The sequence below is a fragment of the Pseudophryne corroboree genome, chromosome 8 (genome assembly GCF_028390025.1).
Source record: "Pseudophryne corroboree isolate aPseCor3 chromosome 8, aPseCor3.hap2, whole genome shotgun sequence".
Taxonomy (NCBI): domain Eukaryota; kingdom Metazoa; phylum Chordata; class Amphibia; order Anura; family Myobatrachidae; genus Pseudophryne; species Pseudophryne corroboree.
In genome coordinates this window covers 50,046,370-50,062,348 of record NC_086451.1, presented here as the reverse complement: position 1 = coordinate 50,062,348, position 15,979 = coordinate 50,046,370, and the positions used below count along the sequence as shown (strand labels likewise).

Below are 15,979 nucleotides of genomic sequence, written 5' to 3'. Positions count from 1 at the left end.
CTGCTTGTCGTAGCGCATTGTAAATTGCACGGAGTTCCAGGACATTTATAGACAGCAATCTTTCGTGATCCGCCCAGAGACCCTGGAGCTGACCATTTTGAACTACAGCTCCCCAACCTCTGAGACTCGAGTCCGTCGTTAGAATTATCCAATTCCAGGCGCCAAACCGTTTCCCTGCGGTTAGATTGTGTACTTTGAGCCACCAGAGTAGAGATACCCTTGCCCGTGGCGACAACCTCACCCTGTGGTGAATCTGCAGATGCGAGCCTGACCACTGTGCGAGCACATCCAGTTGAAAAGGACGTGAGTGAAATCTTCCGAACTGAAGCGCTACGAAAGCCGCCACCATTGTGCCTAAAAGGGCGAATGCACAAATGTACCGAGACTGTGCGTGGCTTGAGCACTAATTGTACCAGATGACGAATAATCTGTACTTTCTGTTCTGGTAGGTAAATTCTTTGATTTACTGTATCGAGAATCATACCTAGGAATTGAAGTCGTTGAGACGGAATTAGATGTGATTTCTTGAAGTTAACAATCCAATCGTGGTGAACCAGTACATTATACGTTAGCAACGCATGTTGGAGGAGCATCTGTTGAGACGGAGCTTTGATGAGCAGATCGTCCAAGTACGAGACTATTGTCACTCCTAGGGATCTGAGATGAGCTATCATCACAGACATCACTTTGGTGAATACCCGAGGCGCTGACAAGAGGCCAAACGGTAGAGCCTGAAACCGGTAATGGTTCTGCCGTATTGCAAAACGCAAGAACCTCTGATGAGGTGGCCAAATCGGAATGTGTAAGTACGCATCCTTGAGATCTAGCACAATCATGAATTCCTGTGGCTCTAAACCTACAATTACTGACCGCAGAGATTCCATCTTGAATCTGTAGTAAGTGACGTACTGATTGAGACCCTTTAAGTTAAATATTGGCCTGACGGAGCCATCCGGCTTTGGTACCACAAACAGACTGGAATAATAACCCTGACCTTGTTGTTGTACAGGGACCTGAATCAAAACTGCTGAATCCAGCAGGGACTGAATGAAAATTTGCAGAACTGCCCTCTTGTCGTCCGAGAGAGGCAGTCCTTTCTGGAAAAACCGCAGTGGCGGAAGACAGTCGAACTCTATTTTGTAACCTTTTAATACTATATTGCGGATCCACCCATCTGTGGATGTCTGGAACCACGCCAAATGGAATGTCTGAAGGCGTGCTCCCACAATTGGAGATCCGAGATAGGCTGGAAGCCTGTCATGCCACTGGCTTGTCAGTGACCTTAGCGTCCTGACGACTGGTGTTGGTTTGTAGGAAACCACGTCCTCGATCTCGTCTACCAGGCGTGGCTGTTCCTCTACCACGGCCTCGAAAGGGCTGAGGTCTAAAGGATTTGAACGCCGGGCCAGAGTATTTCAATCTAGGTACCGTTGGAGGCAATGGTAGGAAAACAGACTTCCCTCCCATGGCCTCAGAAATCCATTTGTCCAATTCAGGACCAAACAACTTCTCGCCACCGTAAGGCAACGCCTCTATACCTCTCTTAACCTCTGCCTCCGCTTGCCAAGACCGCAGCCAGAGTGCTCGTCGTGCCGTAACTAGCGACGATGAAAGGCGAGAAGTGAGCTGACAGACGTCCGTAGAAGCTGTACATAGATACTCAGCAGCTTCACAGATTTGATCAGCGAGAAGTATAAGGTGATCGTCATGTAGGGCAGACTTGAGTTCTGTTATCCATACCATTAGCGCCTTAGTGACCCAAATGCCAACCAACCCAGGTCTAAGCAGCACTCCTGCTGCTATATACATGGCATAGTTTCTATTTTACGGTCTGAAGGGTCTTTAAGCGTAGTAGCAGTTGGTACTGGTATGGTTAATTTCTTTGTAAATTTTGACACAGACGAATCCACCATTGGCGGATTCTCCAATGTACATGTCACAGACTCTGGAAACGGGTAACTAGACTTAAATCTGCGAGGGATAGAAAACCGTTTATCTGGATTCTTTCGTGTTTCTACTAACATCTTATTAAGAGATTCCGAAACAGGAAAACACATTGGAGATCTCTGTAGTTTAGTAAAGACGACTTCATCATTTGTCAGAGGCTCCTCAGTTTCTGTAAACTTCAGAGACTGACGCACCGCTCTGATGAGATTATCAATGCCTGGGCTGTTAAAATCATCACTATCTGACTGCTGGTCCACTTCGCCCTCCTCCCCCTCATCAGGCGCAGTGAGGTCTGGCATAGAATCGTCAGAATGCAACATAGCAGAAACTGGTAAATCATAAGACAAATGAAATTTATCCCGTCTACCCAAAATGGACTTGGACCTTTGGCAAGGTTGAGACCCCTCCGGTAGTTCTGGCGGACTCACCCGAGACTCAGATCTTGCCGCTTCCCGCTCTTGTCGAGCGGCGGCCAATTCTGATTGCAACCCAGCCATGACATCTGTTAGCATAGCCCATGGAGGGTCCGGTAATGACACCGGCTTTGAAACCGGAGCGGAAATTGTATTCATAGCTGAATTCACAAAACGTACTGTACATGTGGTAGATCCATCCGGTAACACACTGACCTTGCAGTGAAACTGCTTTTTAGTTTTTGCTGGTGCCTTACTCATTATGCAGACAGACAATACAATACACAAAAACAGACAACTTGCACGACTCAGTAAAATAGTACTAAGGTGTGTGTGTATATATATATATATATATATATATATATATATATATATATATATATATATATATATATATATATGTATATATATATATATATATCTGGCCAAGTGCAGTACACGTGGCCAGTCCTATATGAAATGTGATCCCAAATTCCCACTAACACCCCTGCGCCTCCGGTGGAGTAGAGATGTAGGACAGGAACGTTCTGGAATCACAACAGGAAGAACAGGAAGCATGGTTAAAATGGCCCCCATGCCATGCTTACAGTTATAATCACAGTACAGGTTATAATTTTGTGAAACACATATATAACCTGGGAATAGTCTGTTTAATAACAAGGTCTGTTAATCTCCTATATAATAGCCCAGATCTGTGACTTTGTGCCTCATTTGCTAACGCTGGGCAGAGTCACAACACTGGGCGGAGTTAGTCAAATGAGTCACAGATCTGGACAAATCGAGCAGAAACAGATGGTATGGGCATGGCACAGGCAGGGGTGCATACCTCCCAGCTTTCTTCAGGTAGACAGGGGTGCATACCTCCCAGCTTTCTTCAGGCAGAAGAAGGGACACACGCGCGGCAAAAAGGGGGGGTGGCTTTGCTGGATGACCCCCGATCGCGAGCCCCCGTTTTCATCAGTGAGGGGGCATGCCCAGCGCTCTGTGAGCTGCTGGCATGCCCCCAGGGGCGGATTATGAGTCCGGCGGGCCCAGGGCACTTGAGACATGGGGGCCCTATCTCATTGCTGTGCCTGCTGTGGGTTTGGGGCGTGGCCTAATCGCGGGACGCGTGGCCACGCCCCTTATGCAAATTCCAGGATTTTTTTTTTTTTATGGGATTTTGGCCCCTCAGCTACGGGTAAATCCAGAGGGGTGGCCACTCCCCCCTACACACCCGCACAGGCAGAAGAAAGCAGGGAGGCTCTGCTGACGGACCCCCCCTTAATCCGTACCCCCTGATGCCCCTTCTCCCTCCACTAAATAGATGTCTATAATAGGCGTCTATTCACCGCTGCTCTGCTAAGCAGAACAGCGAGTACAGGAGCTTCCCAACTGCCGCCCCCCCACCACCACCACGGGACACTGCGCCACGCAGGTGGGACAGCCCCAAAAAAAGGGACTGTCCCGCGAAAAAATCGGGACAGTTGGAGGTATGGGGGTGTGTGAGGGGGTATGCCGTACAGACAGACGGGCACCGGCTCACTGTGTGCTTGACCCCCCACATCAGCAAACTCAGCAGGGTCTCTCTGGCGCGGAGGAGGGTCACTTTCTGGCACACTCCACACTTCTTAGCTGCAGTTTTGTGGGGCACCTGCCGCTGTGCAGGTTCCGTACTGCCTCTGTTATCTCCAGCCCCGGCAACCCCACCGCTAGCTGCAGCGCTGCCACCCGCAGTGAGGTGCGCCCAGCTCCTTCACACACTTTAGCTGGCGGGCAGCACTGCAGAAGTCTGCGCTGCTTGCAGGCTCCGACCCCCTCCTCCCTCCAGCCGCAGCGTCTCCTGGGGGCTAACCAGTCACTCCCAGTCTTCCCTTACCACAGTGCCCGGCAGCCGCGCGAGGTCTGCGGTGTGTGACTGAGGAGTGGGGAGGGGGAGGGGGGGGGGGGGATGCGGGCGGGCAGAGGAAGCAGGACTCCAGCCTGAGAGAGTCAGCCATGTCAAGTCTCCACCAGCAGCAGATCCCAACAGGTTGGAGTGGAACAGCAGCAGCCAGCAGCAGTGACTCCGGTAAGACACATCTGTCTGTCACTGTCACCACTGTTTTGTCCCTAATACCAATCTCTCCCGTGCCCTGTGTTCTGTCATGTCCCTGTCACCCCTGGCCTTGCCCTGTCACCCTTATCCTGGCCCTGTCACCCCTATCCTGGCCCTGTCACCCCTGTGCTTGCCCTGTCAACCCTATCCTGGCCCCGTCACCCCTGTCCTGGCCCCGTCACCCCTGTCCTGGCCCCGTCACCCCTGTCCTGTCTTTGTCATTTCTGTCCTGGCCCCGAAGAAAAACAAACGGTCTGAAACTAGCGCTGTCCAGAATATGGATCTTACAATTTGGACTTTAGTATAACACCCACTAAGAAGGAGGAGTGTGTATGATCCTTATCAGGAGAATACAATCCGTGTTCTTTGCTTCATTAGAAAGGAACTTACATTTTATTCCTTTCACGAATGCACATAAGGGTATCTTTAAACACTGTCCTCTCTTCTATAGTAGGGGATATAGCTGAACAATACTGAATGGTCTGACACTTACATGAAATTTCTGTCACGGCCCCGTCGCCCCTGTCCTTGCCCCGTCACCCCTGTTCTGACCCTGTTACTGCATACCCTCCAACTACCTTTTTGGCAGGTACAGTACCCGCAGCGCCTCCAGACCCCTCCCCAATGCACCACATCTCCGCACCTTCCCCTCCACCACATGCGGCACTCCACCCCTCCCCCACACGCTGTGCCTCCAGACCCCCTACACCACCCGCGGCTCCCACTCCCCCGCCCCTCCACCACCCACAGCACCTCCAGACCCCCTCCAGCATCCACCCCCCATATATATGTCTCCACCACCTGCCCCCCCTCCACCTGCAGCATCTGCAGACACCCTCCTCCATCCGTGGTCCTCCCTCCCCCACCCACGGCACCCCCGCACCTGCCCCTCCACCACCTGCAGCGCCTCTAGACCCCCTTCCCCATCCGCCGCACCACCCGCGGCGCCTACGGACCCCCTACCCCACCCCTGGCACCCCCGCCCCTTCCCATCCCACAGCACCTCCGGAACCCTGCACCCATCCGCAACATCCCCGCACCCGCCCCTCCCCCATCCGTGGCACCCCTGCCCCTCCCCCACCTGCAGTGCTTCCGGACCCCTCCCCCATCTGCAGCCCCCACTCCTCTGCCACTCCCCCACCCGCAGCACCTCCCGACCCTTCCCCATCCGGGCCCCCCCCGCATCTGCCCCCCCCTCCACCCGCAGCATCTACAGACACCCTCCCCCATCCGCAGTCCCCCCCGCACCCGCTACATTCTGTACATTGTGCCCTGCAGGTGCTGTTCATGCCGTCGCAAGGGCCTGCGCCTCCTTCACCATCGCACGCCCTTTCATTGTGCAATATTTAACCACTAACAAAGGAGTGCAGGTAATGCTCCATATAATACAAATATTGAACCCCAGAAAGGCATGCAAGGGTTAAGGAGGCGTAGCCCCTTGCGACAGTGTGAAGAGCGCCCGTAGGGCGCGATGAAGCACCTAGTAAAGCAGGGGTGGGGAACCTCCGGCCCGCGGGCCGTATAAGGCCCGCAAAGCCGTTTGGTCTGGCCCACCCGCTCCTCCGAACAGTCCGGCGGCAGCGTGTCTCAGCTGTCACCACACGGAGGAGAGCGCGGCTATTGTCGGGCGGTGGCGTGTAGGACTTTAAACTAGCCGCCGGTTCGTGGGCCAATCAGAGCTCGCGGACCGGCAACCAATCAGGAGCGGCGGCTGCCGGTCGGCGAGCTCTGATTGGCTCTCGAACCGGCGGCTGGTTTCAAGTCTTACACGCCGCCGCCCAACATAGCCGCGCTCTCCTCCGTGTCCCCGTTGAAAGGAGCGGTAAGCGGGACGGGGGGGCATCTGTATACCTGGCACTGTGGGGGCATCTGTATACCTGGCACTGTGGGGGCATCTGTATACCTGGCACTGTGGGGGCATCTGTATACCCGGCACTGTGAGGGGCATCTGTATACCCGGCACTGTGGGGGCATCTGTATACCTGGCACTGTGAGGGGCATCTGTATACCTGGCACTGTGGGGGCATCTGTATACCCGGCACTGTGAGGGGCATCTGTATACCCGGCACTGTGAGGGGCATCTGTATACCCGGCACTGTGAGGGGCATCTGTATACCTGGCACTGTGAGGGGCATCTGTATACCTGGCACTGTGAGGGGCATCTGTATACCTGGCACTGTGAGGGGCATTTGTATACCTGGCACTGTGAGGGGCATCTGTATACCTGGCACTGTGAGGGGCATCTGTATACCTGGCACTGTGAGGGGCATCTGTATACCTGGCACTGTGAGGGGCATCTGTATACCTGGCACTGTGGGGGCATCTGTATACCTGGCACTGTGAGGGGCATTTGTATACCTGGCACTGTGAATGGCATTTGTATACCTGGCACTGTGAGGGGCATTTGTATACCTGGCACTGTGGGGGCATTTGTATACCTGGCACTGTGAGGGCATCTGTATACCTGGCACTGTGAGGGGCATTTGTATACCTGGCACTGTGAAGGGCATTTGTATACCTGGCACTGTGGGGGCAATTGTGGATCTGGCACTATTGGGGGCATATGTGTATCACGTCCCATTTTAACTGGCCACACCCATTTTTTTGGCGCGCGAGGGGGCAGACTTGTATGGCCCCCGAAGGATTTTATAAATATCCAAATGGCCCTCGGTAGAAAAAAGGTTCCCCACCCCTGTAGTAAAGGCTATGCTTTCTTATAACCTATGCAGCCTTGTATACTGCTGCTGCTGCTATGGGTACTCCCCCCCCGTGTAGCTGCGTGTGCTGTGAGACTTCTCCCCCCCCCCCCCCCTTTGCTCCGTGTACCGCTGTCTAGTACACGGAGCCGGGGGAACTTACAAGTAACCGGGGCGCGTCTAGAGGGAGCCGGGGAGCGGGAGCCAGGGAGCGTGCTCCATAGAGGCGTGAAGCGGCATCTATGGATTAAAGAAAGTGCGGCCGGCGCGGCTCTGAGCGGGCGGGACTGAGCGGCTTCGGCATCCGCTCACAACACCAATCAGCGGCGGCGGGCGGCGCTTCACAGTACAGTGTCCCCACACAGCGGAGCGGCAGCGTGAGCTGACCGCCCCGTCCCCCAACATACCTGGACGCCTGTGGTGAGGGCTAGGACGGGACTTCTCTGCAAGCTCCGTCCAGCCTTTTCTGCAGGTAGTCTGCACTTGGCTGTGAGGGTGCTCTTTTAGTGAGGACCGACACGCCACAGCCGCTTGTAGCAGCTTCCACTATCCCGGACCCTCGCCTTTTGGAAGGGGGGAAGGGATGTGGATAAAGTGAAAAAGAAAAATCAAAAATAAAATAAAAATATATTCAAAAGAAGTGTGGGAGCTCCACACAAGCCTTGTTGCTACGTCGAGCACAGAAAAAACACTAAGTACTGAGGTACTCTGGGATATTGAGGGGTGGAGAGTTCTAAATTTAAATATTCAGTGCCCTGTTCCTGCGGAAGCCGTCCATATCCCAAGAGTACTCCAGTGACCCCTAGTGGATGAAAAAGAAATACAGATACTCTGTATGAAGCACAGAAAAGACACTGTTGGGCTCCACATGATCCAGGCAACTTATAAAAGACAACTAGAGAGGGGTCTAATAAATACACACACACACACGGAGGGCGCACTAATTTTCAACGTGTAGTGGTTTAATGGAATTCAGTTGAATAATGACCTTAAAATGACTTCTCAGAAGTGACTGATATTCCTGTGCAGCCGCGTCCAGCTGTTTTAACAAACCGTTTTATACTCGCATGTATGGGGCTTATTTATCAACGAGTGATAAAACTCGTTGTGAATGATAAACGGTGCTCCAGCCAATCATACTCCTAACTGTCATTTTTCAAACACACGATAGTTGGGAGCCTATTGGCTGTAGCACAATTTATCATTCACAATGAGTTTTATCACTCGTTGATAAATGGGTTCCTAAAGATTGATGATCGGTGTACTTGCAGCTTTTTATTTTAACACTGCGCATCTTTAGCGCTGTTTATTTTAGCTTTGGAGAACTGCGCAGCCAGATTTACAGGGTTTAGAGGAGCCAAGATAGTTCAAAAGAGCAACTAAATCCATGAACCGACATTAATATTTAGTAAAAGCCATGTATTATTGAGCTTTATAAAATATTCATTCACCAGGTACATATACTTCACCAAACTTTCTCTCAGGCTGCTAGAATACAATTTGCGATTCTATAAGCAGGCGGAGACTGAGTGACATCATTGCGTGCATGCTGTACAGAAATGCATGGCGTGCAGTTGGCCGATTCACCGACATCACTGCCCCAGTATATGAATCAGCAATTTGACCTGCATGAGATCCTATAGTGATCAGGTCCTAAGGATGTTAGAGGCGCTTACAGATGGAGCAGGGAGATCGTATTCAAAAATTTTTTTAACAACTCTAAGGGGGAGATTCAAATGTTTGAAAAGTCAGTTGGGTGTCTGTTTTTTCCTGTCTATCAGATAGGAAAAAAACAGACATGCAACCCACTTTTCAAACATTTGAATCTCCCCCTAAAGCGGATTATATAGATCAGGGCTCAGCAAATCCCAGGGACCAGGTCACCATGGCCCCTAGATTTTAATGCTTGGCTACCAGATTGTTGAGGGAGGAATCAGATCCCCATTTCATGCACAGAAATGCATGTGCTGAGTGTCCGTCCTGGCCTGCGCTGAATGCGGTGCCTGTCCATCCCAACCTGACTTGTGCCTGTCCGTTCCAGCCTGCGCTGTCTGCTGTCTCCAAATTGCGGCTGCATAGAGCTCTCAGATATGAGGGTCTATGTGTGGCCGTTGATTGCGGCTTAGGAGGGGGTATTTGGGGGGTATTGTTTGCCTAGTGGGGTGGCTGCGGAGGGGTGGTCTTCCTGGGAGTACCCCCTTAGCTGTATGACCGTGGGAGTTGGTTGCCTGGGGGGGGGGGGGGGGGGTGTAAGCTGCTCATTATTGTGGCCGTGGGGGGAAGGTTGTTATTTGCCCAGGGGTTAGCTGCACAGCATTGTGGCTGCAGAGGGACGATTTGCCTGGAGGTGCACACTTAGTTGTGTGGCCATGGGGGTTGGTTTCCCTGGGGGGAGGGGGGTAGCTACTCAGTAATGTGGCTGCATGGGGGGTGGGTTTCAGAAGTGTTTTTGAGGGGGGTCAGTATTCTGTCTCCTACACGTTTATCCTGGCTCCTAGATTTAACAAAAAATTGACAAGCACTGATATAGAGTTAACAGTTCATATTAAAAAAAACTTCTTTTTTTTTTTTAGGCTCCCCACAAGCAAAAGCTTAGAAGACACCGACTATAGGGCAGGTTGTAAAACATATTGCAAGGAGTCCACACAATACTCTGCGTGCCTGGTGCCTTGTCACACTTTTCTAAATGCAATATGAAAAGAACAGCGCGGCCAATAGGAAAAACTATTTATGTCACTTGTATAATGTACAAGGAAAGTATTAACAAAAAAAACAAAAAAAAAAGTCATGAATATATTGCACATATAGGGGCAGATTTAACAACAAGTGATATTCTTGATATCCATCTTTACAAATGATAAATGGAGCTCCAGCCAATCAGCTCCTGTCATTTTTCAAGCACATGACAGTTAGGAGCTGATTGGCTGGGGCACCATTTATCATTCATAACAAGTGATCACAAGAATATCACTCGTATTTAAATTTGCCCCACAGGGGGATATGTACTAAGCCTTGGACGGTGATAAAGTACCAGCCAATCAGCTCCTAACTGCCGTGTTACAGGCTGCGTTTAAAAAAATGACAGGAGCGGATTGGTTGGTAGTTTATCTCTCTCCACTTTATCACTCTCCAAGGCTTAATACATTTGCCCCTTCCCCTGTTACTTAATATACCAGTTCTTAAAATGTACATGTCTACTCCTATTGAGGAAATCATTTTGAGGCACTTTGTGCCTCATGCCTCAGTGCAGTTATCAAATGGCTAGACTGCACGTGGACAAAAAAAAAAAAAAAAAGAGTCTATAGTAACACTTGATAATTAACAGGTAATAGGATAATTTTGCAAATTTCATTTCCAACCACTTACAGCAACGTGTCCCTCTTCCCGTGACAGATAAGTGTGGACATCCATCAGGGCATGGATTGCACACTGTCTGTAAAAGAACATGGACACTGTTTAGTTCAAACATGGCCGCCCCATGCCCAGCAGTCAAATGGCTGAACAATAATTGTTCCATGGTAAAGCTGCACATGAATCACCAGCAAAACTCATCAACTTTGAAATTCCATACAGCGATGTTTCCCAACCATGTTCCTTAAGGTACACGAACAGTCCAGGTTTTAGGGATTATCCATGCTTGAGCACGATATCCTTAAAACCTGGACTGTTCATGTGCCTTTAGGAACGTGGTTGGGAACCCTCGCCATACAGTACTAAATATGCAATTGCCTATATTACGTACGAATTATTTACAAGACACACGGAAAACATTGGTTATATTTTTTATTTTATTTTAGCACACCAAATATTAATACTCCAGGATTGTGAGTGGCACAATCAATCTAGATGGGGGTCCTACTATAGAGCAGGCATGTCAAACTCGTGGACCTACAGCTGTTGTGAAACTACAAGTCCCAGCATACCTTTCACCGATCAGCTGGTAAAGCTTGCTGGGACTTGTAGTTTCACAACAGCTGGAGGGCCACGAGTTTGACATGCCTGTACTACAGGATTTTCATTTCATGGGATAGAGGAGCCTTGGAGTGTGATAGAGTGGAGAGGCATACATTTCCAACCTATCAGCTGCTGTCATTTTTCAAACACAGCCTGTAACATGGCAGTCAGGAGCTGATTGGCTGGCACTTTATCTCTCTCCAAGGTCTGAAACGTACAATTAATCATTTTACAGAGTGAAGGTTTATTTCTTGTTACCACATTATATAAATTAGATCTGACCACTAACAGGAGTCATGTAAGTATGAACAACAATCATTAGTTACTAACATTCCATTACAGAAGCAGCAAACTCACTTTCGGATCTTCATGGCTTCCTGGTTGTCCGCCCGGAAGAACTCATAGTTTTTGTAGATCTGCACAGCCTCCCGGCGATACTGCCCCACGTTAAACACTGAGCAGAATACAAGAAAACACGTGTTAAACTGAAGGCTCCACAGTAAACATCGCATTTCCGTGAGGTCTAATTATGGACTATAGTAATCCAGTTTCTCTGACGTCCTAGTGGATGCTGGGTACTCCGTAAGGACCATGGGGTATAGACGGGCTCCGCAGGAGACTGGGCACGCTTAAAAGAAAGATTAGGTACTATATCTGGTGTGCACTGGCTCCTCCCTCTATGCCCCTCCTCCAGACCTCAGTTAGTATCTGTGCCCGGCCAGAGCTGGTTGCACACTGGGGGCTCTCCTGAGCTTCCTAGAAAAGAAAGTATTTGTTAGGTTTTTTATTTTCAGTGAGATCTGCTGGCAACAGACTCACTGCTACTTGGGACTTAGGGGAGAGAAGCGAACCTACCTGCTTGCAGCTAGCTTGGGCTTCTAAGGCTACTGGACACCATTAGCTCCAGAGGGATCGAACACAGGCCCAGTCCTCGGTCGTCCGGTCCCGGAGCCGCGCCGCTGTCCCCCTTGTAGAGCCAGAAGAACGAAGAGAAGTTGAAAATCGGCGGCTGAAGACTCCGGTCTTTATTAAAGTAGCGCACAGCACTGCAGCTGTGCGCCATTGCTCCCTTAGCACACCACACACTCCGGTCACTGATGGGTGTAGGGCGCTAGGGGGGGGGCGCCCTGGGCAGCAATTAGATTACCTTACTTGGCGAAAAGCACATAATACAGTCTGATAAACTGTATATGTGCATTAACCCCCGCCATTAAAGTACATAAAAGGACAGAAGCCCGCCGCTGAGGGGGCCGGGCTTTCTTCCTCAGCACACCGGCGCCATTTTCTCTTCACAGCTCAGCTGGAAGGAAGCTCCCCAGGCTCTCCCCTGCAGTATCCTGGTACACAAAGGGTAAAAAAGAGAGGGGGGGGGCACATAAATTTAGGCGAAAAACTGTGTATATAAGCTGCTATAGGGGAAAAATCACTCAGTATAGTGTACATCCCTGTATTATATAGCGCTGTGGTGTGTGCTGGCATACTCTCTCTCTGTCTCTCCAAAGGGCCTGGTGGGGGAACGGTCTTCAAATAGAGCATCCCCTGTGTGTGTGGTGTGTTGGTACGCGTGTGTCGACATGTCTGAGGTAAAAGGCTCCTCTAAGGAGGTGATAGAGCGGATATGTGTGTGGGAGGGTGTCTCCGTCAACAACGCCGACACCTGTTTGGATATGTGTAAGTGCTGAGGTAAAATTATTGCACAAAAGGTTAGGGAACAGAAAGGAAATCTACCCTGGTCTGTCTCTATGTCACAAAGTCCTTCAGAGTCTCTCTATGTTCACTATCCAAAATAACAAAGTATCGACACGGAGTTTAACTCCACTGTCGACTACGATAATGCAAAGTTACAGCCAAGAGGGCTAAAAGATATTCAATATATGATTATTGGAATAAAAGATGATTTGCATATCACTGATGACTCATCTGTCCCTGACACGAGAGTACACATGTTAAGGGGAAGAATGCTGAGGTAAATTTCCCTCCTCTCATGAGGAAAAAAAGAGCGGGAATCTCCAGACAAGAGACGGCAGCTTCCCACAAGAGAATTCTCAGGCTGTATCCTTTCCCCACTAGGGCCAGGATGTGTTGAGAATCTTTCCCTTGGGTGTCCTGTTTGCACGAGCTATTCTCAGGGATCCTGCAGATAGTGTGCACATTCTAGTATACTACCCAGACCGGCGATTGTGTCGGCATGGGTTTATAGCGCTGTGGCAGCGTGGACAGGTACCTTATCAGCAGAGATTGAGACCCTAGTATGCATATAAATATTTTAATATGCTGTCTTAAGTGATAGATATATAATTATAAAGCATGCCCAAAGGGACATGAGTATACTGGGTCCTAGAGACAAAAGCTATGTCGATTTCTGCTTGACGTGTCCTGTAGAATATACATTGGACAGATGATGCAGACTTAAGAGGCATATGGAAGGCTGAGGATTGTGTGGAGAAAGGTTCTCGGGCCTGGTTTCCACAGTTATAGTTGGTAATTCTGCTAGTTGCCCTATATTCCTGCACAGCCTAGGAAAGCACGACATTATTAAATGCAGCTTTTCGAATAAAGAAACAAGAAAGTCTGAGGTGCGTCCTTTCTTGTCAGAGCCGGGGGCAGAGGAAAGAAGCTGTACAACACAGCTAGTCCCCAGGAACAGAAGTCCTCCCCGGCCTCTACAAAAATCCACCGCATGTCGCTGGGGCTCCACAGGCGGAGCTAGGCCCGGTGGGGACACGCCTTCGTAAGTTCAGCCACAAGTGGGTTCACTCCCTGTTAGATCCCTGGGCAATAGAAATTGTATCGCAGGGATACAGGCTGGACTGTGAGAAGATGCCCCCTCACCGAGGACCCGGCGGGCTTCCCCCCAAGAGAGGGAGCCAGTGTTAACTGCAATTCGTAAATTGTATCTTCAACAGGTGGTGGTCAAGGGTCCCCTCCTTCAACAAGAGGGTGTTATTATTCGACCATGTTATAATCCCGAAACCAGACGGTTCGGTTAGACCCATATTGAATTAAAATCCCTGAACATAACCCTGAAAAGGTTCAGGTTCAAGATGGAATCGCTAAGAGCGGTCATTGCATGCCTGAAATTAATCGGGACATAAGGGATGCATACCTTCGTGTCCCCATTTATCCACCTCATCAGGCGTACCTCAGAATTGCGGTACGGGATTGTCATTACCAATTTCACCAAGGTAATGGCAGATATGATGGTGCTCCTGCGGAAGCAAGGTGTCACTATTATCACATACTTGGATGATCTCCTCATAAAAGCGAGATCAAGAGAGCAGTTGCTGGACAGCGTATCACCTTCTCTGGAAGTGAAACGGCAACACGACTGGATTCTATATATTCCAAAGTCGCAGTTGGTTCCTACAGCTCATCTGCCTCGCCTAGGCATGATCCTAGACACAGACCAGAAGAGGGTTTATCTCCCGATAGAGAGAGCTCAGGAGCTCATGACACTGGTCAGGAATCCATTGAAAACCAAAACAGGTGTCAGTGCATCACTGCACTCGAGTCCTGGGAAGGATGATGGCATCATACGAGGCCATCCCCTTCGGCTGGTTCCATGCAAGGACAATGGAACTTACTGGACAAGTGGTCCGGATCACATCTTCAGATGCATCGGTTAATCACCCTATCCCCCAGGGCCAGGGTGTCTCTCCTGTGGTGGCTGCGGAGTGCTCACCTTCTCGAGGGCCGCAGATTCTGCATTCAGGGCTGGGTCCTGGTGACCACGGATGCAAGCCTCCGAGGGTGGGGGGCAGTTACACTGGGAAGAAAATTCCAAGGTTTGTGGTCAAGCCAACAGACTTGCCTTCACATCAATATCCTGGAACTAAGGGCCATATACAACGCCCTAAGTCAAGCGGAGTTCCTGCTTCGCGACCAACCGGTTCTGATCCAGTCAGACCGCAGAGGCTCATGTAAACCGCCAGGGCGGCACAAGGAGCAGGGTGGCGAGGGTAGAAGCCACCAGAATTCTTCGCTGGGCGGAGAATCAAGTAAGCGCACTGTCAGCAGTGTTCATTCCGGGAGTGGACACGACCTCCACCCGGGAAAGTTGTGACTTCATCAGGAAGTCTTCACGCAGTTTTGCAAATTGATGGAAACTGCCTCAGGTGGACTACATGGCGTCCCACCTCAATAAAAAGATAAAAAAGGTTTTACGCTGGGTCAAGGGACTCTCAGGCGATAGCTGTGGTCGCACTAGTAACACCGTGGGTGTTCCAGTCGGTCTATATATTCCCTCCTCTTCCTCTCAGACCCAAGGGCTGAGAATTGTAATAAACGGAGGAGTGTGAACAATATTCTTTGCTCCGGATTGGCCAAGAAGGACTCGGTACCCGGAACTGCAAGAAATGCTCTCAGAGGACCCATGGCCTCTGCCTCTCAGTCAGGACATGTTGCAACAGGGACCCTATCTGATCCAAGATTTACCGCGGCTGCGCTGGACGGCATGGCGGTTGAACGCCGGATCCTAGCGGAAAAGGACATTCCGGATGCAGTTATTCCTACGCTGATAAAGGCTAGGAAAGACGTGACAGCAAGACTTTTTCACTGTATATGGCGAAAATAGGTTGCTTGGTGTGTGGCCGGGAAGGCCCTACAGAGGAATTCCAGGGGGGTCGATTCCTGCACTTCCTACAGTCAGGAGTGACTATGGGCCTAAAATTAGGATCCATAAAGGCCAAGATTTCGGCCCTATCCCTTTTTCTTTCAAAAAGAACTGGCTTCACTGCCTGAAGTTTGGACGTTGTTACAGGGGTGCTGCATATTCAGCCCCTTTTGTGCCTCCAGTGGCACCTTGGGATCTTAACGTGTGTTGGATTCCTAAAATCCCACTGGTTTGAGCCACTTAAGACCGTGGAGCTAAAATATCTCACGTGGAAAGTGGT

General features: G+C 50.2%; 1 protein-coding gene across 1 annotated transcript in view; it reads right to left on the bottom strand.

Moving 5' to 3' along the window:
* The window catches only part of PFKFB1 (6-phosphofructo-2-kinase/fructose-2,6-biphosphatase 1), a 125,619-nt gene that overhangs the window by 93,361 nt on the left and 16,279 nt on the right, over positions 1 to 15,979 (bottom strand). The window contains exons 3-4 of the mRNA XM_063938493.1: positions 11,445 to 11,541; positions 10,500 to 10,566 (exon numbers count right to left, since the gene is read on the bottom strand). Coding sequence (XP_063794563.1) covers positions 10,500 to 10,566; positions 11,445 to 11,541 — 164 coding nt within the window. The remainder of the gene's footprint in view (positions 1 to 10,499; positions 10,567 to 11,444; positions 11,542 to 15,979) is intronic.